The 24344-nt window shown below is 43.9% G+C and overlaps 1 protein-coding gene across 14 annotated transcripts in view; it reads left to right on the plus strand.

Annotated features, from left to right (window-relative positions):
• Nucleotides 1-24069, plus strand: part of SEMA5A (semaphorin 5A) — a 475568-nt gene extending 451499 nt beyond the window's left edge. For 13 of the 14 annotated variants that reach the window (XM_072807361.1, XM_072807354.1, XM_072807350.1 and 10 more), the window contains 5 exons: nt 6075-6245; nt 7786-7941; nt 9308-9355; nt 13824-14035; nt 16976-24069. In XM_072807361.1, the coding sequence (XP_072663462.1) occupies nt 6075-6245; nt 7786-7941; nt 9308-9355; nt 13824-14035; nt 16976-17095 (707 nt within the window). In that variant the 3' untranslated portion in view covers nt 17096-24069. The remainder of the gene's footprint in view (nt 1-6074; nt 6246-7785; nt 7942-9307; nt 9356-13823; nt 14036-16975) is intronic. The other variant, XM_072807363.1, reaches the window with a different exon arrangement.
• The last annotated feature ends 275 nt before the right edge of the window (nt 24070-24344 follow it).

The following is a 24344-nucleotide window of genomic DNA, read 5'->3' on the forward strand; positions in this document are numbered from 1 at the left end:
GAACTAAGGATTCCAGACCTTGGCCTACAAAGGTAGAGACAATAGATAGTTTGTGTTACTGAAAAATATTCAAATTCAAGTGAGAGGATAGATGATGATAGATAGATAGATAAATAGATAGAAGATAGACAGATGGCTGAAAACCATCTGTATGAGGGAAGAGGGGCACTGAGTGACAATGTAATAGAGTGCCGACTCTGAATCAAAATGATGAGTTCTGGAAGCTGTGTGTTCTGTAGATAACGTGTGTTAGACACCAGTGCTGAGCTGAGAGTCCTCCATGCCTTTCTCTTCATGAAATCCTTGAGTCCACACTGTGTTCTGTAAGCCTTGAGTGACACTAAAGGATCCTAAGACTTATATTTTGTCCAGAGGGAGCGCTGAGGCTACTTGGCGGGGTTGGGGAAGGGCAGCCAGTGTAGGACGGTTCTGCCCAGAGGTTCTTGGAGGAGCCCAGAGCACGGCTGTCTTACAGTGAAGACCGGTGTGGCCGAGGCCTCAGGACTCTGGGGAAATAGTGTCAAATACACCCACGCCCTGGAGGAATATAAATGCAGAACTTTCTATCTCTGACAGCCCACAGGATGCCTGACACTCAGACAGTAATCATTTTGTTTTGCTTTGCTCTTCAGATCGCTAGTAATTGTCCTTTCTGTGGCCATCGTTCTTTGTGTGTGTGTGTGTGTGTGTGTGTGTGTGTGTGTGTGTGTGTCCATCATTCTTATTTTCCTGTGAATAAGAATTGTCATCCTCTTCTATCAAGTGTACCTCATGTATTAATTTCATTTTATCAGAAATAATTCCCTGCAATTAATTGCTTTGATCCTTGCAAGAAACTGGGATCTGAGCCTTTGTGTATTTGTCTGATCTTCCTCTGACCTGGTCTCTCTTGGCCAAGAAGAGATTCCCACAGGACTTCTAGCAATGTGACTGGAGCTACGTGAAGCCCTGAACTGGGCCTGACCCTGGGCTCAGCCTCCTGGTCATACAATAGTTCCCCACCCATCCCCTCTGCGTCCTCACCCCTCTGTGGTTCCATCCATATTACTAGAACACCCCCCATGGTGGTGGTGCAATACTGAGTTATTATTCCCACCAGTGTGGTTATCCGGCTAGACTAGCAAAGTTTATGCAGCAGGAAAGGAAAATTGCAGGTGCCCAGCCCCTCTCAGTTTCCTGTCTGTGCCATGCCTTGCATCCTGGCTATATTTGTTTTCTCTCCTTGGCTTCAGTGTTCCTCTTTCCCCACCAGGCTCTGCATCTCCCTGGCAGTGAAGGCTCTGTCCTGAAGCTTCTTAATACTCTATGATTTCTATTTTGGAAATACTTTAGCCTTCCTAATATGAAACATTACTTCAAAATGCAGTATCATTTTTCATCCAGTACAAAGCACCATACCCCCTGAGTCCAGAGTCAGTGCTCTGAGAAGAGGTTGAGGTCTCTTTCCCCAGTTCTGACCATATCCCTTAGGACAATGAAATTGCAGTTGAAATTGGGAAAGGCAGATGTGATCTTGTGGTTTAAACTGGCACATGGGAATGTTTTAGCAAACAAGTTCTGTGCGAGGGGACTTTTTCATGATACCAAGAGGACAGGTGGTGTGAATGGGCAGGGTAGCATTAATTAGGCTAGATGAGATAATGCTTCGAATATTAGTTGAAATGTGCATGGGAATGAATACTGTTTGAAATTTCACAAGGTAGGTTGCAGACATTAGCTTATCGGCTTCCTCGTGTGTGAGCATTAGATGCTGCATGATTAGAAAGTGATCATGGACTTTCTTCAGAGAGTTGGAACAAATTATTTTAAGATTTGTGTGGAATCAGAAAAGACCCCGAATAGCCAGGGGAATTTTAAAAAAGAAAACCATAGCTGGGGGCATCACAATGCCAGACTTCAGGTTGTACTACAAAGCTGTGGTCATCAAGACAGTGTGGTACTGGCACAAAAACAGACACATAGATCAATGAAACCGAACAGAGAATCCGGAAATGACCCCTCAACTCTATGGTCAACTAATATTTAACAAAGCAGGAAAGACTATCCACTGGAAAAAAGACAATCTCTTCAATAAATGGTGCTGGGAAAATTGGACATCCACAAGCAGAAGAATGAAATTAGACCACTCTCTTACACCATACACCAAGATAAACTCAAAATGGATGAAAGATCTCAATGTGAGACAAGAGTCCATCAAAATCCTAGAGGAGAACACAGGCAACACCCTTTTTGAACTTGGCCACAGTAACTTCTTGCAAGATACATCCACGAAGGCAAAAGAAACAAAAGCAAAAATGAACTATTGGGACTTCATCAAGATAAGAAGCTTCTGCACAGCAAAGGATACAGTCAACAAAACTAAAAGACAACCTACAGAATGGGAGAAGATATTTGCAAATGACGTATCAGATAAAAGGCTAGTTTCCAAGATCTATAAAGAACTGATTAAACTCAACAGCAAAGAAACAAACAATCCAATCATGAAATGGGCAAAAGACATGAACAGAAATCTCACAGACGAAGACATAGACATGGCCAACAAGCACATGAGAAAATGCTCCACATCACTTGCCATCAGGGAAATACAAATCAAAACCACAATGAGATACCACCTCACACCAGTGAGAATGGGGAAAATTAACAAGGCAGGAAACCACAAATGTTGGAGAGGATGTGGAGAAAAGGGAACCCTCTTACACTGTTGGTGGGAATGTGAACTGGTGCAGCCACTCTGGAAAACTGTGTGGAGGTTCCTCAAAGAGTTAAAAATAGATCTGCCCTATGACCCAGCAATTGCACTGCTGGGGGTTTATCCCAAAGATTCAGATGCAATGAAACGCCGGGACACCTGCACCCCGATGTTGATAGCAGCAATGTCCACAATAGCCAAACTGTGGAAGGAGCCTCGGTGTCCATCGAAAGATGAATGGATAAAGAAGATGTGGTCTGTGTATACAATGGAATATTCCTCAGCCATTAGAAACGACAAATACCCACCATTTGCTTCAACGTGGATGGACCTGGAGGGCATTATGCTGAGTGAAATAAGTCAATCAGAGAAGGACAAACATTATATGGTCTCATTCATTTGGGGAAAATAAAAAATAGTGAAAGGGAATGAAGGGGAAAGGAGAAAAATGACTGTAAATATCAGAAAGGGAGACAGAACATGAAAGACTCCTAACACTGGAAACAAACTAGGGGTGGTGGAAGGGGAGGTGGGCGGGGGGTGGGGGTGACTGGGTGACGGGCACTGAGGGGGGCACTTGATGGCATGAGCACTGGGTGTTAGTCTATATATTGGCAAATTGAACACCAATAAAAAATAAATTTATAAAAAAAAGAATGATTATGAATGAAAACATCTTATCTTTGGTTTGTTTTTAAATTTTTTTAACATTTTTTATTGTAGTAAGAATATTCAACGTGAGAGCCACCCTGTTAACAAATGTTTATTTTTTTTAAAGGATTTGTTTATTTACTTGAGTGACAGAGCAAGTGAGAGAGCAGGTGGGGTGGGGGAACAGAGGGAGGGATAGAGAATCTCAAGCAGACACCCTGCTGAACACAGAGCCCAACACGGGGCTCGATTTCACGACCCTGAGATCATAACCTGAGCCGAAACGAAAAGCCAGATGCTCAACAGACTGAGCCACCCGGGCACCCCTGTTAATAAATCTTTAAGTGCACAAGACAGTACTGTTATCTAGAGACACAGTGTCATACAGCAACATATGGTGGCTTTTGTGAATAATCCTGCAGTGGGCATGGGAGTGCAGATATCTTTTTGAGATCTTGATTTCAATTTTTTCAGCTGTCTATACACAGAAGTGGGATTGCTGGATCATACAGTAGTTCCTTTTTGAATTTTTTGAGGAACCACCATACTGCTTTCCCTAGTGGCTGCACCAGTTTGCATTTGCGCCAACCATGTGCTGGGATTCTGGTTTCTCCAATTCCTCACCAACATTATTATCTATCGCTTTTCTTTTTAGAATCTCCTTCCTGGCAGGTGTGAGGTGATGTCTTACTGTGGTTTTGAATTGCATTTCCCTGATAATTAGTGATGTTGAGCATTGTTTCATGCCCCTATTGGCCACTGGCCAACAGATCTATCATGAGATACAAAAGTAAGAATCCTCCAGTCACATGGTTGGTTCTAAGTTGGGTTCCAGCACCATCTAGATGACACACTAGACCTTGATGAGCTCCAGACTATCTTGTGTACATTCAGACACCCAGGCTCTTTGATACCTGTTATTCTAAGGCACTATGTCTTGTGAGCACCTTCCTTTAGGGTGTGCAAGCATATGTGCTACAGACCAAACTTCAGCTCAGGTTACAGAGGAACACTGCCAGCAAGCATCCCTCCAGTAAGAAGAGACATGGGAGGAGATTTTTGAAACTTTGACAGTTCTGCCTCCTTTTACTAGTACTTCATCCAGTGACAGATACGTGCCTGGTTCCCCCTTTCTTCCTAGTCTATATCATTGCCTATTAGGGGTAATGTGCGAACTTTTCAATCATGAAGTTCCCAATTAGGTCACAAACTCACTTTAAAATTAGGTTTAAATGTTTGATTTCTGTTTTGTTTCTACTTTTTTGCAGATACAAATATCCTAAAAATGAAATTCCTGCTCATGTTTCTCAAAAATACTTTCTTTTTACCTATGCCTGTATCTGAAGAAAAATATTACTCCATAAAGATGTGTTAAATCATGGTGGATGTATTAAAATACAAATGATGTGATCCTAGTCAAAACAACCTTGCATCCTGAACAACTTTAGCATTGCTTCTCATGATTGCTTCTGTTTTTTTTAAGATTTTATTTATTTATTTGTGAAAGAGAATATGAACAGGGGGTGGACAGAGGGACAAGCAGACTGCCCACTGAGCATGGAGCCCCATGAGGGGCTCGATCCTTGGATCCTGAGATCATAAACTGAATGAAACAAGGTCAGATGCTCAGCCAACTGAGCCACCCAGGTGCCCCGTTCTGTTTTCTTTTTATGTAGGATACAGAGAAAATAAACTATATACATATGGTAATAGTAAGTCTCTCATTAGCCTTTTAATTTAGCCGGCTGTGGTGATGCCTGCTTTTGCCCACTGATGCGTCTAATGCCAGGTTGACAAAGTCCTGCAGCTTTGTTCTAGGCCTCTACCAAAAAAAATGGGGCTGGCTAGCAAGAGGGAGCACTCTTCAGGAATTAGATAAATAGCAGGTCGGATGGGACAGTATTGGAGACTGAAGCCAGGGTGAGGTGCCAGTTTTAGCAACATCAGTTAATGCAGGACCAGCACCGAGGTCCCAGATTGAGGCGGGCTGCCGATTCCAGCACTCAGGAGGTCTATGCACAAGTGTCAGGAGCCTGGGCTGGAGCAAACAGGGACACGCTCTGGGTTACCAGTGGCTGGCCCTGGAACCAGTTATGCCTCATGTCCACATGGTAGGACTCACCTCCATAATCATCCTGAAGTCTGGCTGTGAATACTGGGGTTCCTCTCGTATGGCTCCCCTGTAAGCACACCACCAAGTCCACATGGTTCATGCTCAGTTTGGTTGTTTGAGGCCTGCAGCTCCGGAGCACCCCTCACAGTTCCTCCTGGGACCCATTAGCTTTTCTCTATCCCCCCGTTGTGGAGCACAGCGTAACCCAGTTGGAAAGGAAGCCTGTGACTACAGCTGCTTTTCCTTGACCCCAGGTAGACTGTGTGCTTAGCAAAGGGGAGAAGTAGCTGGCCTTCACCTGAATGACTACGGAACACAGCTTGTGGTCCTTCCCGGGGACTGGGATCCTGTATTACATACATAGCATCCCTTGGCTCTCTTCATGCTTACATATTGTATGTTTAGAAATATTTCCTGAAAGAATAAGTAAAAGGAACTGAGAAAGCATAGGGAGAAATGTGCAAAACTGGTTTCCTCCCCAGGAGGAAGACCACAGACAGCCCCGTGAGCAGTCAGGGGTGTGCACAGATGCCCTCCTGTAAGGCACATCCCATCTGCAGCCGCATCGGATTGCTCAGATTTGGACTTTCAGAAGTGATGTGAATTTGTGTCCCTTCCCAGTGGATGGCGTGTGGTCTTGCTGGTCTCCCTGGTCAAAATGCTCAGCGACATGTGGCGGTGGACACTACATGAGGACCCGCTCATGCACAAACCCAGCCCCAGCCTACGGAGGAGACATCTGCCTGGGGCTTCACACGGAGGAGGCAGTCTGCAACACGGACCCCTGCCCGGGTAAGCAGCCTGACCGCATGACTGCGGTAGACTCACCCCTTCCCAACCTTGATTTAGAAACCGTGAAATTGATGATAGCTCATAAGAGCAAATACTGAAAGAAGGGAACACCTCAGTCCCGCACTGTTTTCCACCAAGTGACTTCAGACCACTTTGTTCTACTATAGAAGAGTTCTCACCATGCCATGGTTTCACAACTAGTTAACAGAAACTGGTTCTAACAAGGCATTATTAAAAGGTTTAACCTGGTAATGGAATCTGAAAATCAGGGTGGGGAGCAAGGAGAACACTTGTGAAGGACCTGGCCTCAGGTCCAAGGGTTTGGGGGAATCCAAGCCTCGAGGCTGGCTAGCACAGGTGCCCAGGGGATACACTGCAACAGCTTCCCCATCCAATAACCCGTCTTGTCCAGAGACATGGAAGCCAGTTGGAATGAAAATGAGACACCCTCTTCTGAGTCTAACTTTGACTTTGAAATAGTCATACTTTTTATTTTCTAACTTGCTCCTGCAAATCTTTCTGGAAGCTTCCCTCTGTATTGAAAAGTGCCTAGAAACCAGATACTCACAGTCATCCCCAAACCTGGTGCTTTACCCATTTTTACAGAAAAAATGAAACCTCTTTACATTGAATCAAGGCACAAGTTTGATTTCTGAATTTTCCCTGTACTGCAAAGATGATGCTGAAATTTAAAAAGAAGGAAAAAAGCAAACTGTGTGCAAAAATATCTTTTTGATTTGTTTAATAATACTTCCTAATAATGCTGAGAGCACATTTTTTAACCTCCTTACTTAAAACATGAGTATTGTTCTCTTTTTACACATCCATAAGCCTGGGTGAATTTAACAAATCCTAGCAAATTTTCCACTTCAGGGTGAAATGACCTTATATCACTCAGCTTTGGACCTTAACCCGAGTCGTGCAATGATCTTAGGCACACAGGCAATAGTAAACATGGGATGAAATAAATTCTGCAAGTACAGCCTGACTTCAGTATATTGACTCTGCAGAATTGTTTTTGTAACAGAAGGGAAGGTATTTGTAGTAGCTGGAAACTCCTCTCAGCAACCAGGTCTTTCTCATTCATGCACTGTCACTTCTCTTGCCCAAGCTCTAAGACCTGTAGGAATTTTTGCAGGAAAGCATTTAAGGGCTGCTCTTACAGAGGAGCACAGCCCTGTGGGAAATGGTGTCTGCCTTGAAGATTTCTTTCCCCTCACCATGACCGTCTCTGCACAGCTGGACCTCATGAATTAGCTTATTTAGTGTCTAGTAGTTACTTTAAAACATTAAAATAACATGGATTTTAGAAAATGTATTTTAAGTATATTAATTTTTATCAAAGGTCTACGAGCTCTTTTATTCATGCCCTATATAATTTATCTGAGTGCTCAGAGGAGGCGCATTCATCGTATTTATACATAGACCCATTAAAAATGTAATATGAAAACTTAAAGTAATGTGTGTGACCTACAGTGCTTCCAGGTTGATTGATCGCAGTGGCTTTGTTGTTGCATCTCCCCTCTTCTGGTCACTGCAGAGAGCTGGTCAGAGTGGTCAGACTGGTCTGAATGTGCCGTGTCTGGGGTCCAGGTCCGTGCCCGCCAATGCATTCTTCTGTTCCCTGTGGGCAGTCAGTGTTCTGGAAACACCACAGAGAGCCGCCCTTGTGTTTTCGATTCCAATTTCGTCCCAGGTAAGGGCAGAGAGCCTTATCAGTGTGAACAAAATCATTTCCATCATTTAGAAAGGAAATGATTCACAGATGGAAGTTTTATCTGTCCTTCGAGGTCTTGTTTGGTGAAACAGAGATGATTCTATCAACTCTGTGGTTTCAAGGTAATTAGTCAGATTTACAGATAACTGTGGGTTGAGGCTTGAATTTACACCATGAATTTTAAGATTTTTTTTTAACACGATGCCTTCTACAATTTACTGACTATAACATGGTGTGACAATTTTGCTCAAAAAATCAAAATAGATTATTTTGTTATTTTAACATTAGGTTAAATGCTTTTGCAGTGCTGTGTGCATGTGTTTGCACAGATTAAAAAGGCCAGTTCTTCATGCAACCTTAATATACTTGGGAAGATGGAAACCTACCATGGCTCTCATCTTGGAGAAGAGACTGGCTGGCTCTTTGGCTATTGGCTTTTCCATGTGAAATTGATGGTCAGTTATTGATCATAGCAAGTCATCTGTCACATGTTCACTGTAGGCATGGTGTTAGGTACTTACAAATCATTTGTATATGTCCAGTGTGGGTTAGGACTATGCTATAGACCAAAGCAGAGACCAGCCTCTTACAAGGCAATAATAGATAATTGCCTTGTTTTCTTCCACTTTTGTAAATGGTAACTGTATTTCAGAGAAAATTATTAGCTTTAGTCTTATAAGGCACCTCCATTGTGTATGGTATAGAAATGCTGTTTATTGTGATGTTTTCCTTTTTGACCATAGACATATTGCACACTTTCTTGTTACCCACTGAAAAATCAGTACAGGAAAGAATAATGTCTCCAATCTCCTGAAATGGTGTTTGACCCCTGTGGGTTAAAACATTTCCAGGATCTGTTTTTTTATTGGCATTTTACTTGGGTATTTAATGTGTGTCATGGCAAAGAGTTATGGCAGTTTCCTTCAAGCTCTGGTGGGTTGGTCCCCCTGTGCAGAGAATTTGACGATGCTGGCTTTGATCAGAGACAAGGACACCAACACCAACTCTTTGGGGTCCACAACTGGCATAATATATTGGTAACAGAAAATCAGCACATACTCTGGCCTTATTTTGAAATTGTGCCCTGGTTTCAACCCAAAGGACCATCGCGTTTTCTTTCTGTGATAATGAATCTCACTCCTTTCCAATCCAGATAACCTTGGCCAAATACATCTCAGGTTGGTTAAAACAAAGAAACATGCAATTTTTTTAAACAATTTATCGGGCTTTGAATTTTGACTCACATAAAACTTGAAATCATTAGACATTCTGTAAGTGAATCAATCATTGATGTGGTCTTTCTTTCCAACACCCTTTACACATCATGATTTAATTCTTTTTCCAGAAGTATCTGTGGCAAGATCCAGTAGTGTAGAAGAGAAAAGGTGTGGGGGTAAGTTCTCTTTTTAACTAATTTTTAATTGATTTCTGGTATTTTCTGATCATTTCTTTCCCCGTATGTGTCATATGATGCTTGGCCCAAGAAAAACAGAATGGAGAAACTCTTGATCCAAACACCTTAAACTTTGGTAGTACAAATGCAAAAAGTCAGTATTTGACATCTGGGTCAGTGGTTCTCAGGTGTGGTACCTAGACTAAGCATCATCAGCATCCCCGTGAGTGCTGATAGGAATACAGATTCTCAGGTCCTGCTTCAATCTGTAGAATCAGAACCTTTCTGAGGGGGGCCCAGCACTTTGTGGTTTAATAAGCTTTTCAGGTGATTTTGGTGGATGATAATAAGCTTTGTGAACGAGTGATCTTGATATTAGCTGTAGTTAAATTTCTCATGAGTAAAACTCAAGCATTTTTTTATACATATAGTGCAAATACATGGCAGCCAGCCTCAGACTTCCAGGCTGGAATGACAAAATTGTAATGAGGCATGAGATTATACCTACATCTCTAGAGGTGTTGTTGAAACTTTCTGCAAACCTGGATGACAAAAATTACATTCTCTGGTTCCAGTTCATGCTAAATTTGGACTTTATGTCTGTGTTTACTTGTCTGGGCAGGAGGGGCTAACTGTCCATTGATCAAAGCCCATCCTCTGCCCACCCTTGGTAATCAGAGCCAATATCCACACCAAGACCACGTATTTATACATTCGGCTGGTGACCTAAAAATACCCATTCCTGCCATAATCCATGCCACCAGGGGATTCCCAGCAACTCAGCCGTAGGCTCTGGTCTTTGTTTATGTTCGAATAGAATCTGGAACTTTGTGGGTGTGTTTTAGGAATGTACTTACTGTTTTTAACTACATTAATTAAGAGTCCACTGTTGTATTCTGTTTAGTTGTTGATCTGTTCATTTAATAATCTTTGCTGAGCACCCCCTCCATGAGCTCTGTGAGGGACACTGAGTTTACCACGGGACACAATAGCCACAGTCCTTCTGGAACTAGCAGTCATCTCATAAAAGACCCCAGTGCCTGAAAAATGCAGTGTCTGTTGTCTGACCTACATTGGTCCCAGGAGTTCACAGACTGGCACTAGATAACTTGGGATCCAGCTGGAAGATGAATATATACAAGTTCCCATAAAAATAATCATAGCTCTAAGTGTCCTTTAATATTTTTAGATCAGTCACTATATGCCACTGTATTAAATTGCAAGAAGTATCCTATTTGATCCTCACAAAGAGCTTACGTGTAGGTGCTGCAGCCCACAGTTCCTTAATGTAAAACCTTTGGAGATACGGAAGAGTTTTAGAATTCAGCATTTTTCAGATTTCAGAGGGGTAATATGGGGCATAGGATGTCTATTATGTAACACTCTGCAGTGTCCAGGTCCACATTCTGTAACCAGTCTCTTTAATGATGCTTTGTGAAGTGTGGACAAAGTGAAGATGCTAATACTTCTGCAGTTCTAGTTAGTTCTGCAGGAAAAGGGTCAGGTCAGGTCAGGCTTTGCTGCCAGGTGAGTGATGAAAAATCCATTTCCAGAAGTTTGGGTTTCACAAATTGTAGAAAAGGGAGAGCAGCCATGCACTGTCATCTACATTAAGGATGGTGAGAGTCAGAGATGAGGCCACTGGCCAAAGTTCACACAGGTAGAGAGCAACAGAGCCAGAGTTTGAGTCTAGGCTGTAGGATCCGAGTGTGAGCTTCAAGGCCAGAGAACCACAGGGAAAGGATCCTGGCAGTGAGTATCTGAGAGGATGGTGTCTCGGGGGCTGCAGCCACAGCAGCCCTGGTCAGGTGACAGTTTTGGACGACACTCAGGGGCTGGGGACACCTGCTGCCCTCAGAGGAAGCCCAGATCAGAAGTGAAGCAGAGCTCTTAAGGAGCACCTCCTGTCCTATGTGAGGCCAAGACAGAACTTGGGGTCGGCCAGCTGATGTCTCTGCAGAGTTGACCTCCAGGTCTGCCAGAGATTTAAAAACCATTTTCCCCAGCCAGCTGTCTCTGGGTTAGGATATAGGAGACTTTCAAGGGCCTTAAGCACCTGGGAGAGCAGGGTTCAAAGTCCATTCCCATCCTTAAACTGCTGCTTCCATGTGTCTGAGTCAAACAGGCTAATTGGCTACCCAACTACAAACCAAGTGTTGATGTGCTGTTGATTAAATCACAGAGATACTACTAACTGTAATATTCCGAACTGATTTTTTTAGATCATTGACACACCAGGTTAGGCAAGTCAGAGGTCACATGGATCTAATTGTAGGACTGATGGGTAAAAAGAATCACCTAGCAAATGTTTAGGGATACAGCATCCCTAAATGGGATGTTTAGGGAGACAACACAGATGTCTTTTTTTTTTTTTTTTTTTTCCCCATTTGAAGAGAAATCAATCACATTTTTTACAGGAAATCATCCAGTTGAGCCAACGGGGTAGTTGGTTTCTATTTCAGCTTTACTGACCAAAAACAACAGAAAAACATATTCGAAGCAAAGAGCCACACCAAGCAGATTCAAAAGAGATTTAATAGGCACTGTTTTTCCCTATGCAGAAAGTGTCGGCCTTTTGAAATTTTTCAATTTAGCTATTTTTAGTTTCATGAGACACAAAGACTATATAATCCTCATAAAGATGTCAGCTGGCCCCGGCCTTCCCCAGGCACCTGCAGGCGTGATTCATTGGACTAATGACAAAGTATCTGCATATGGAGAGCATCACACATCTTTCATACATTATAATCAAATGTTATCAGTGCAGCAGGAAGTCCTTTTATCGGTAGATGGCATTGACCCTGGGACTCAAAGTGGCTAAAGTATAAAACAATGACAACACGTGTGAAATCTGCTCTTGCTCACCTGGAGCACAGCTTCAGTGTTACAGTAGACACTTCCGGTGGCTGCTGGTGGGATGCTCCCCGGATGCTTTGTCCAGCCAGCCCAGGCCGTCCAGCTCTAGAGCTTCAGACAAAATCAGGACAGGCTGGAGATTCATGAACTGCTTGACCAAAGAACCAAGAAGTGAAAACCAGGTGGATATGGGGAAGCAGGTGATACTTGTGGAATATTCTAGTAACATCCACCTGGATTATCCAGGGCCTAGTGCTGCAGACATTGGACTCCTGTGTTAGGAATGGGGTGGGAGTGAGTGGGTTGCAGCCTACAGAGAACCCAGCCTCTGCATGCTTCGCTCCCCTGGGGAGGCAGTTCGAGCTCTCAGGGGTCCCGGGAATGCAGCATCTGTGAGCAGCAAAGGGTCATGGCCTAGAGGGAGACGTCAGGGTGTGGGGACAGTGAGGGTACCCCACCTCTGCTGCGGATCCAGGCAGGGGCCAGGGTAGTTGAGGGGCAGACACCCCAAGGCTTGGATGCAAGGAACAAACTTGCAAGGCTTCTCACCCTGAGAGCCTGGGAGCCTCTCTCTGTGGCTCTGGGATTCGCCGGAGATCTGTAGTGTGCCTAGCAGGCATTTCCAATGGTTCTGTTTAGATGCAGGATGAACAGACACATCCAGGAAGAGTGTGGGTGACTGCGCCCCCTGGTGGTGCCTTGAGGGGACACGATGGGGGAAAGCTGGTCCTCAGGATGGGTCCTGGCACAGGTGCCAGAGGCCAATAACCCACAGGGGACAGGGTAGCCACATGGCGCCAGCCCAGCATAGAAAAAATAAGGTCATGTTCTACTTCAGCATTGCCCAGATGTTGTCTTTATTCCCTGAAAGGCTGGAAACTTTCATTGTACGGTGTTTTACCAACACATGATGAACATCTATTTTCCTGTGTGGTTATTTGCTCAGACATTACAAAGTTCTTCATTATGTTACCTTGATGTCTCTCAAGCCAATCCCATATTAGAGACATAAATCCACATCTGCTTATTTTTTCAGCAATTTGTATTCAAAACTCAAGGAAAATAACTCAAAGATGCTATTTAATAGAAAAAATATGTAAAGGAGGGTCATTTCATCACCATTAAAAGATCATATTTTATTCCTTTGATATAATTCTTTTATTTCTTTGGTGTAAACCATTGTCTTTATAAGGTCTCCAAAATACAGTAATTTTGAGCAATTAACTGGAAGTAGTTAATGCATTCTCACTTTTTTCATGGGACACAGCCAGGCTATTGGCTGGGATGCTCTACCTGTTAAGAGCATGGAAAAAATGTTCTCTAGGAACCCCATAGACCAGAGATCATGCTGCATGTGAAACAGATGAGCAGACTTGTACAATCCTTTAATGAAAAAAAAATGCTTCTAGTATATTAAGGTGATCTCCAAAAGACGGATTGTAGTCCATAAGAACATTAACTTAAAATATGCTGTGCTCCCTGTGGGGGATGACATTTCAGAGGAAGGTCATGGGCCTCTTATGTTGTCTTTCTCTTTTTACGCAAGTGCTTTGAGCTGTTGAGTAGTGTGTTCTTTTCCAAAGTACCGTCACTTTTGATGCTGTCTTCCCAGAGTTCAATCTGTTCCACATGCTTGCTGTGGGGCTGAGCAGCTCCATTCTAGGCTGCCTCCTTACACTGCTCGTCTACACCTACTGCCAACGGTACCAGCAGCAGTCCCACGATGCCACCGTCATCCACCCTGTTGCTCCTGCCCCTCTCAACACCAGCATAACTAACCACATCAACAAACTGGACAAGTATGACTCGGTGGAAGCTATCAAGGTAAGGAGTTGGCAGACAGATGTGAAAGAAGGGCCCTAGGGGCTGTTGGCAAAGCTCAGAGGCGGTGGCTGAAGTGACAGAGTGGAGAACAAGGCAATGGGTGGCCCTTATGATGAGCTGCCTTGTTTGCTTTGCCTGCAAAAAAGATGGTGCCTCAAATTGGGAAGTAGGTTACAAATAGGACTCAGAAACAGCAATGAATAAAATACTGGAAAATATTGAGTCATTGGCCAATGTCCAGCTCTGCTTCCACTGTGCCTCCCATGTTCAAAGAGAGGAGCTCTGGGCTGAGGCCCTGTACCCATCTGACAGTGGTAATGAGGACCAGGGTGGGGTAGTCTGATATCCAGGTTCATCCTGAGAAAAATTGTTATGTTATTATAAAAACGATCTTAAAATAATTTGTTTGCATAATGAAATTTCTTCAGCTTTGCATGGTGTGTGACTGGTGTGGGGTGAAGTGTTCTGCTAAATTTTCTCAATGGGTGATTAATTCAGTTCCTGACCCAGAAGTAGAGAGTTGATGGCCAGTCTCCTCATTCTGAGGAAGAAGGAGTGGAAAGGGCATCAGCTCTGGACCAGGAAGACCTGTGTCCATGAGTCACCAGCTGCGTAAACGTAAAGCCAGTTACACTCACTGAGCCTGTTTTCTCCTCAGTAAACAGGAGATCATGAGAAACAAATGAAACAGCTACACTAAATGCCTTGAGTAGTGCCTGGCAAAATAAATGTGGTTTTTATTTGAGGCATTGTGCATCAGGGTTTAAAATGCAAGTTAGTTAATTCTTTGAACCTCAGTTTCTTCATCTTTAAAATGGGTAGAGCAATATGTAACATCATCTCTCTGTTGTGAGGTTTAAATGGGATAACACACAGGAGTCAGGGGTGTAGCTGGAAGGACATCTGGGGCCATCATCTGCTTCACCCAATGTGCCCGACCACCCACGTGAATGAAGGATATTATCATTTTGACATTCCTCTTAAATTGATGGTTCTCCTTAACATTCTCAGGGAGCATTTTGATGCTTTCTCTGCCATGATGATTTCCTTTGAAATTTGATTTCCTTCCCATGTGGGAACTTGGAACTTTTTCAACTCTTACAAGTTCAAGTGGTTGGGAGGTCTTGAGTCCTGGGAGCCACAGTGTCCTCTCTTGTTTTCCCCCTACCACGAGGCCTCCTTCTCCACCCCTTGGACAGAAACAGAGCCAGTTGACTTTTATCCATGGGCCTTGCTTCCACCAGGATCCAGAACCCATGAGTACCTTATGCTAATCAATGCTAGGGCCAAGAAATAAAGCACTGCTCACTAATAACACACCCCTCACACCTTGTCAGAACTGAGCTTCTGGAGTATGAGGAGGAACATGAGCTCCTTTTATGAACAAGAACAAGCCTTTAGATCCCAAGAATGGGGCTCCTTGAAATGTGATTCCAACCAATCAACTTGGTTCTTACTTCAAATGTCTCAAGATAATTTGACTGGTCTTCTGTTCCCACTTAAGATCCAAGAGCCACTCAAGATAATAAGAAATTTAACTGCTCGGAAGGCAGAGGGCTTTGAGGGCACTGACTGCTGCCTAATCTCTAATGATCCTTCTGGAACTTTCTTCTGATACCTTGCCCAGACCAGTCTTGGACAGTTGGCCTCTGCTGACCATCCTACATCCTTATAGCAGCCCTTTTAGTATTTACCCTCCACTTGGCATAGTAAACTAGGTTTTTGAAAGCATAGGTGGCTTTAATGACTTAATAAGGATGGGTGTCTGTGTCAGAAGTGGCTAGAGTAGGCTTTTGGGGGGCCCATAGCTGGTGTGTTAAATTAAGAATATGCATATTGTGGCCGGCTGAAGAAGAAGGTACAAGCTACACGGGATCAGCAGGAAGCTCCCTGAGCACCTGAGCTCCCTCTTTGGGGAAGGGGAGACCCTGGGGTTGTTTTGACTCCAGGTGCAATTTCAGTACACTCACTTGAAGAAAGTCAAGTCCCAAGGTTTATTACTTACACTGCCAGGGAAGGGCAGTCCTCTGGGCCTGGTCAGCAGTGAGCAGGAGACAGAGAGGGTGGCAGGCACCTGTTACTTAAAAGGTGGTTGAGGGAGACATCACTCACGTTTTGTGGGCTCAGCTCTAAGTGCTTATTTTATTTTTTAATTTTCTCAAAGATTTTATTTATTTATTTATTTAGTACTCAAGTAGGGGGAGGGGAAGGGCAGAGGGAGAAGGGGAGAGGGGATCTCAAGGATACTCCACGCTGAGTCCTTCCCAGGACCCTGAGATCATGACCTGAGCCCAAATCAAGATTTGGACAACTGAGCCACCCAGGTGCCCCTGTAAGTGGCTATTTTAGCAGGTGCTGCAAGAAAAACAAAACAGGAACTTGGGGTGGGAACCTGAAGCTCAGGTCCTCATGTAAATGTGCAGACTCTGTGGGTCTGAGCAGGCTTGTCAGGCTGAAAAATGCCCAGGTGGCACCTGAGAATGGCTGTTTTCTCATCACAAGCTCACCTGCTAACAGTGTAGAAAATGAAAAGAAATCAAGCCGTTTTAAATTGCATGCATTTACTTAAATAAGCTCCTTCAAAATCTCTTATCAATGTACCTGTCCATGATAATCAGAAGGCTGCTTAAATTTTACTGTTCTGTAACATTCAAAGCGACTGTTGATTTGAAATCACTAGTGAGTTTTAGGTTTGTTGAAGATTTAGATTTCTCAAGATCTATTTATCAAAGATTGCCACCCTCATTCTGGTCATGAGGCAGGTCCTCAGTAAGGCAAATAAGGTGAGGAAGCCAGTAGGTGAGGAATCACATTTTGAACAATGGAGCCTCAGAAGGGAGTTCAGATTCAATATAATCGTCCCCTCATTATGTTCTCTTTCCAAAATGCTACTTATGGAGTCTTCTTAAATCCTTTTTTTTTTAATTTTACTTTTTACAGGCATTTAACAAAAACAACTTGATCCTAGAGGAAAGAAACAAATACTTCAACCCGCATCTCAGTGGGAAGACCTATTCTAACGCCTACTTTACAGATCTCAATAATTACGATGAGTACTAATAGCTGTTATATTTTTGGCTCCTTGTAATCCCCCACCTCCTCAAGCCCTGCTCCATGACTTCCCATGTTTCCAAGGCTTCAGAGATGAAGTTTGGATACATTTCAAGTGCATTTCAAGCCACCAGTGTCCCATTGCTGCCAAAAACAGACATCCTTAAAAGCAACAAAAATCTAAATATGATGTCTTGAAAATCTGGTCTAAATGCTTGATCATTGTTGAATGAGCCATGGCGTGAAGTTTTGTTTTGTTTTTATTGTGTCCAGTCCATTTTTCTAACAAGTCGGTTGTTTTCTTGAGCTTTTTAATATATGTGCCACCCACATGGGAAAGGAGTCTTTAGAAATAGGAATGTCTTCCTGCTTTTGAGCATAAATCTTCATGATGTTCTAATTCAAGAAAACAGACACTTCAACTAAGAATCTCCCTCCCTCCACAAGGAGTGTTAGGTCCATAGTATTTGATAAAATGAAGGATATGAATGTGGCTGTATAGTTATTCACCATGGATCTCCCATCTTCCCAACCTGGATAAGTCTGTGGAATCCTTGAAAGCAACTTGCGTGTTTGGACTTGGAATGGTTCTCGCCTGAGCAAAGGCAGGAAATCACCCTGGCTTGTGTCTGCAGAGGTGATGGTATGAGGAGTGACACACTCTTGACCCCTGGTCTTGATGCAGTTACTGTGTTATCCCTGGTGGAGGTGAGCTTGAAGACCAGAGGCACAGACATGATGAAGGGTCCAGTGTTCTGCATGATGCTGCAAGGCTAGCCATATTCTCACTTCTGGATTTCACAGCATTCCAGGGAGCTCCTCGCCCTGTGGTAGGCCCGGAAGCTCACCTGTCCGGTCCATAGTAACAGCCTGAAGAGACATCTATAAAACCACTACTTATTCACCATTGGACATACGCCCTGTCTAATGTCCCTGCAAGGAAAAATCGTGAACATTCATGACACCAATGAGGAAAAGTATTAAATATTAAAAATACTTTGAAGTATAAAATGGAAACCAACTTTTTTTATTTCCTATGTTACAGAAAGGATTGAAAGAAATGACATTTAAGGAGAAGCAACTTTTTATTTTCTATCTCCCGATAGAACTCATGTATAGCAGTCAGCCACTTCCCAGAGCATTACTGATGCGTAAGGCTGGCTTTCTGCAGCCCATCGCTGTACATATTGAAGTGCTCCCCGAGTACCCAGCTGTCATTTGCTGCCTCCAGGTCAGGCAAGGAGGAGACGTTTGGTTCTGGTGCCTTGTGTTTCTATCTCAATGCTGCCCTCCCCTCCACCCCTCCCTCTTCTCCTGCATGGAGGCAAGAGCATTTCAAGATGTACCTGGAGAAAGCAGGGACGTAAGGTTTTCAGTGACCCCTGTGGTTCTGAGCACTGACACTGCTAAGCATTTCAGAGTGTTATAATACTATTCATAGAGGTCCCCAGCAAGGAAAAACAGCAGGATGAATTACTCATAAACAGCTGATAAATAATACATGGCAGCTGGTTGAATAATGTTTGAAAGTCAGAACCGGATTGAAACTGTTCATCGATGCCCTTGGGCATTGCAATAAAGACCTGTGTGGATGGTGAAACATTCTTATTGCACAGTGAACCTTCAGATTTGTGGAAATACACAGCACGGGCATTGAGGAACGCAGACTTATCAGCACACGTGTTTGTGGCCTATCCAATGTAAAGAAACAATTTCAGAAAGTGTTGGGGGAAAAAAATCCCATGTTGAGTCATGAGTATTGCTGTATTGAAAGTATTCTCATGCACCCAAATTTTCAGAAGCGACTCTACAAAAAGTCAAGCTTAAATGGCAGGTGGTTTCCAGGAGGTCTAATAGATTGCAACTGAATGGTGTTCTGGGTGTTTCCAGCAGGGAGTTCATGTTGCCTCTCTCCTGCGTGGCTGGTCTGCTGTGGGGGGACTGCTTGGTCTGGACACACACAGCTGAAGTCTGGACTCAGGAGGTGAAATTCGGCCAGATGGTTTCCTCATTGTCCCCCAACTGGTTTTGCACTGGATGCTTCAACTAGTGTCATCACCTTCCTTTAAGAAAAATGTCCCTACCATGAAGCACATCACAGTTGTTTTTGGATCCCTCTCTACAGTGTTTTCTAAGCTTAAACGGTTATTTTATTTCCCTTAGGAAAGAGAATACTAATATTTTGAGAAAGCATCCCTGGACCTGATTAGAAATGTTTTCTAAATGCTCTCCACGCTGGACCTCAGTCGGTGTCCTGTGGTGACTGGAGACAGTGCCCACCCTCCCCACGGAGTCACATACCTCCAGGAACTTAGCACGGCAAAGAAATGCTCTCATTTTTGTTCCCTGCCTCTCTACTCAGAGCAAAATTGCACTGGCTTCTCTTTCTGTCTGTTTGTCTCTCTCACATTCTCATTTCACAGAATTTCAATTTGTTTAGAATAATTTTAACTATATTCTAACGAGCTATGGAGTAACTTTTGCTTTTCCATCATTGTGTGGCTGTTGCTCATGGGTGTGCCTCCCCTCCATGCCTCTGGTTGTTTCTTGAGCCCCAGGTGGGCTTTCGCAGGGGTGCCTACCACCTCGCTGGCATCTCCTCCTGAAAGTAGCTCCCGGGAGGCTGCGGGCTTTGCTATTTCTCTGGGTCAGATTTTAAATTTCTAAATGACTTATTCTGTCTATTTTTTTCCCCTTTCCTTCCTTCCTTCCTTTCTTTCCTTCCTTCCCTCCTTCCTTCCTTCCTCCCTCCTCCCTAGTACAAGCAGCACCCTCTCTGAACCTAACATCAAATGACAATAGTCACGGTTTAATCTGGAGGGCTATTTCTGGGTAGGGGGGCAGCTGGCCCGGTGTTCCCGAGGAACCTGGCCCTGGGCTCACGCTCACACTCTGGGAGGGAGTCCCAGGGGCAGGGCTGCTCAGGGTCCCGTCCCCAAGGAGCGCTGCGGGCCAGGGGCCGGAGGAGCCCGGCTGTCACCCTGAGGACGGGGCTGGGACTCGGGACGAGCTGGGCCCCCGCCAAGCCTCGCCCACCCCGCGGCCCCCGGACCCAGCTCGCCCGGCGGGGAAGGGGCGCCCCGGGGCTCGGGGGCGGGGGCGAGGGTGGGGGTGGGGGACCCGGGTCTGGGCCCGGGGACTCGCCGAGTGATGCCAAGGAGAGGAGAAGCGACGGTGGGGAGAGGGGACTGGGAACGTGGGGACCCGGTGGCTCCGAGCTGAGCGTGTGGCGGAGGCCGGACCGTCCAAGGGCAGGAGGTGGCCCGACGGTGGCCGCAGGTCCTTACAGCTCTGCACGTGGGTGAGAGCCGTGGGACTCCGAGCCCAGCGTGGGCGGGTCCCCTGGAGGCCTGGGGAGAACTCGTGGTCGACCCGCTTCCAGTGAGGGGCAGAGGCCCAGCGGGGCGCCCCGTGTCCCGGGCTCGGGGAGGTGGGAGTGCATCGGGTCAGCACTCAGCTAATCGCTGCATAAACTCCCCCTTAATGCGCACTGAAGATACAGTCTTGATAGTGTCGGAATTCACAAATAGCTTTATGCTTCTTTATGATATTTACTTATTTCCAGAGTAAATCATGAACATGTCCCCAGCACTGTCAAACCACCTTCGGCAGGATGTCCTTTACACTCCGTTGGGGTTTTCTGGTGTGTGGCAAATGGGGGCAGCTCCATTGCATTTAGCATTTCTGCCTCACAGGATGGCTCTGGGGCACCCATCCAGGGACGAGAGGTACCACTGGCGGGTACAGGGAATGCTTCTGCCTTAAAGCAGCCATTCTCCACTGAGCAGGACTGTCCCTAAGCCTCCAACAATCCATGTTTGTGAAGGTGGGAATTCCAGTGGGAACCATAAATCAACTCATGCAAACTCTCTGCTATTCTTTTTAAGATGATACAAAGTGGAATTCACAGATTGTGTTGCCATGCCCAATACATCCCTACTACTGCTTCCATTATGTCACAGCAACTCTTGTCATGTGGTGATAATATGTTGACACACCATTGCAAATTTGAGTACCTAGGATGATCTGTTATCAGAAAACAGAAAGCCATTCTGAACACCTTGCTTCTCTGGACGATGGGTATGAAATGGGAGAAGATAAAGTTACAGTCACTTTGACCAGAGAAATGCCTAAAAAAGAATGCCAATTATTGCACAGCACGTCGCCATGTAAGATAAAAGATTTGGAAACCAGAAAACATTGTGGAATTTATCTCTGCTGTTCTTCCCTACTGAGGTCATTAATAATAATTGATTTAAAGGCTCTTTGTAATTCTGCATATACTGACAAAGTATTCATATTATCTGTTTTGCTAACCTGGTAAAACACAGGGAAATAAGTTGCTAGAATCCTTGCTTTTCCTTTCAGAAACTGAAAAAGAATTAACAAGATGCAATGTTGGATTATTGGCAGGGATTTCTATGATGACTATTCTATATTCCTTTTTTTATGGACTTATATTAAAGATGTGTTATACCTATTTTGAGGAACAGATGGATCAAGGTTTTTTCATCTATCATATGTCACATTATCAAATTATTGGTACATTTTACAAAAGCATCAGGAAGGGAGATTGTTCTCCTTGAAAACATAGCTTACACTGCACAGGAGACTTAGAGCATCGTCAAAACTGAAAGCAGAGCCTGACACAGCGTGTATAGTTCCTAGTGTAAGCTGCCTCATAGTATTTGCAAAAGATCATACTGGTTCTGCCATAGAAAGCAATCAAGCTGATTACCCATGACCAGAGTCAGAATTGATTTTTGTTCAGGCAAACAGGTTTTATTGTATTGACATGATGAGGGTAAATAGCTAAGGATATTTTTAAAACCTGGAAGGAACAGAGTAGAGATGGAAAACTACTCTGTGGCACTTCTTAAACCAAATTTTGGACAGGCAATACCATCCATTCCATCTCTTTATATTGAGTAAGATGTCTGAGCCCAGCAGTTGGAACATGATCCTGTTCTTTTTCAGCTTCATGGCACCTTAATGCCAAATAGTCCAAATGGAGGGTGAACGGTAGTTCAAAAGGTAGTTCAGACTGGTTCAAATGTGCGATAAATACAAGCTGGGAGCAAAATTTGGATTCTGAAAAAGCCAAACTGTACTATCATGTTGCTAAGAAGAGAACATTGTTAGCCATCCTCTGTTAGTGCACATAGTTTCATTTCCCTATAAAAAGTTGCCAGTGCCTTGTTTAAGATGGTGATTTATCATCTCCTCTGGATATTAGTGGTTCCAGTGCCAAGCAGAGGATTGATTGGCTACACTTTGAAGAAAATCATTCTTCTATGTCTCTTTGAACTCAGGAATAGAAAACGGCCAAGGAACACATCACAGATGTGATGTCTGCCCCCTACCAGGGAGGGCGTGTGGCATCAGAACAGGTGCAGACAGGTGTTCAGAATTCGGGTTATTGCCTTCCAGAAAGTGACATCACTTTACTTTTATATCGTCCACAAAACACCTTAGTGACAGTGTTAGTCTGTCATAGGGATGATGCCCTGCCTCTAGAAGGTAGAGTTTTTGTTACTGTCCTTCAGGTAAGTTGAGAGATACAGGAAAATCAGGCTGCTGACAGCTGAATGCAGATACAGAATGGAATGAGGACCACCTAGAACTTTGTGGGCTTTTTTTTTTTTTTTTTTTGAGTCAATGTCAAAATTGTTTCACAAGTACACAAAATTGTCGACCTTAATTTAGGTTAAGAAAGTTAACAGTATTTTCTCCACTAAGGGTGTTTCTTCGTATAGCATGACTGTTGGCCAAAATCAAAGTTGAACTTCTGCACCTTGAAAGAAAGCACAGGATGAAGTTTCAACGTGAGCACCTGCATTCCCCGCTGAAACTCTACACCATCTGCAAAGAAAATGCACCAACTTGGTCCATTGTAGGATTCTTCAAAAGTGGGTAACAAAGCTTGTGTGCTGCACCCCTTGACTCGACTTTGAAAATGTTATAAAATGTTAAATGCTTCTTTCTGTGTTAATTTGCTGTTGCTGTTTTGTGACACAAAATAAACTTATTTGGGAGTGTTTCATTTTTTTCACTGAACCTTCTCCAAAGCCAACTTCAGCCCTTGGTAAACCTGCAGCAAGTTACTGACATTAAAATTAATTTTTAAAAGACAGTATGTGTTAATCATAGTGGGGCTTCTTAGATGAGGTAGCATTGCCTTTCCCTTCCTTGAATGAGGAAATGGAGTGCCAGTTGCCCTATTGGAATCCTCATGGATTGCCAGAACTTACTTCACTGGGCCGTTGGGTGCACTCTTTTTCAGTCCTTAAATTTGGTTTCAAGGTTACACTTGAAACCTTGTTGTTAGAAATGTGTAATGCGACTTTCCGGTAGTCTTCCCTTTTATGCTTTCTGTTCATCAATTCATTGGTCTTAAATGCTCACTTGAGAGCTGTCCAGGTCTATACCCAAGAATATTGTTTAATGACACCTGACAGATCCATTGCTTTGAAAAATTAGTTTGAGATACCAACTGTGGCATCCCAGGCAGGGAGCTCATGAGCTGCTGCATTGGATCAATTATGGAAATTTGAGAAGAGGAGGGTCAAGGGTTACCTGCCGATCAGCAGAAACCAACTCACACCTGCTGCATGCCCCAACTCCGAGAAGAGCAAACATATTTGTAAGATAAAATGAGCTGTTATTACTGAAGGGGAAATGCCATGCTCACTCACTGCTCTTGGTGAATTGCCAGCTTCTATAACCCAGACCAATTAATCTTTATTTTTAAACAATAAATTCATGAAGAATGATCCTGAGTTCCATTAAGAGTGTGATCTCCCTCCATAGCATCCCCTCTGCACCATCTCTATCTGCTAACATTTTTTGGGACAAAATAAGAGAATCCTGATTATGTACAGTATAAATTGTATTATATTTTTTGTACTTATGTTTTATGTAAATAGTTTGTCTCATTCGATTGTATGTGAGCATTGAAATAAATCCTACCATTTAGGAAACAATTTAGTGGAATTGTTTTCTTACCTCTATGCCCCTTTGCCCCAGATGTGGTAGGGTGTGACAGCACCTTGGAGTGAGTTTCATCAGAGTGAGACCTGGACAGCCTTCTGGCCAAACCCCCTATCAAGCTCCTGTTTGTTCTTCAGACCCCAAGGCCTCTGGAGTGGTGGCCAGAGACTGCCCCCAGCAGCTTCACGATGATCCTACCATATAGTCAAGGAGTGTTAGAAATGTTTCCATGGGCAAAAGGACATATGTGACAAGGAAAGCCAAACAG

This window comes from Canis lupus, chromosome 31 (assembly GCF_048164855.1).
Source record: "Canis lupus baileyi chromosome 31, mCanLup2.hap1, whole genome shotgun sequence".
In the NCBI taxonomy this organism is placed as follows: Eukaryota; Metazoa; Chordata; class Mammalia; order Carnivora; family Canidae; genus Canis; species Canis lupus.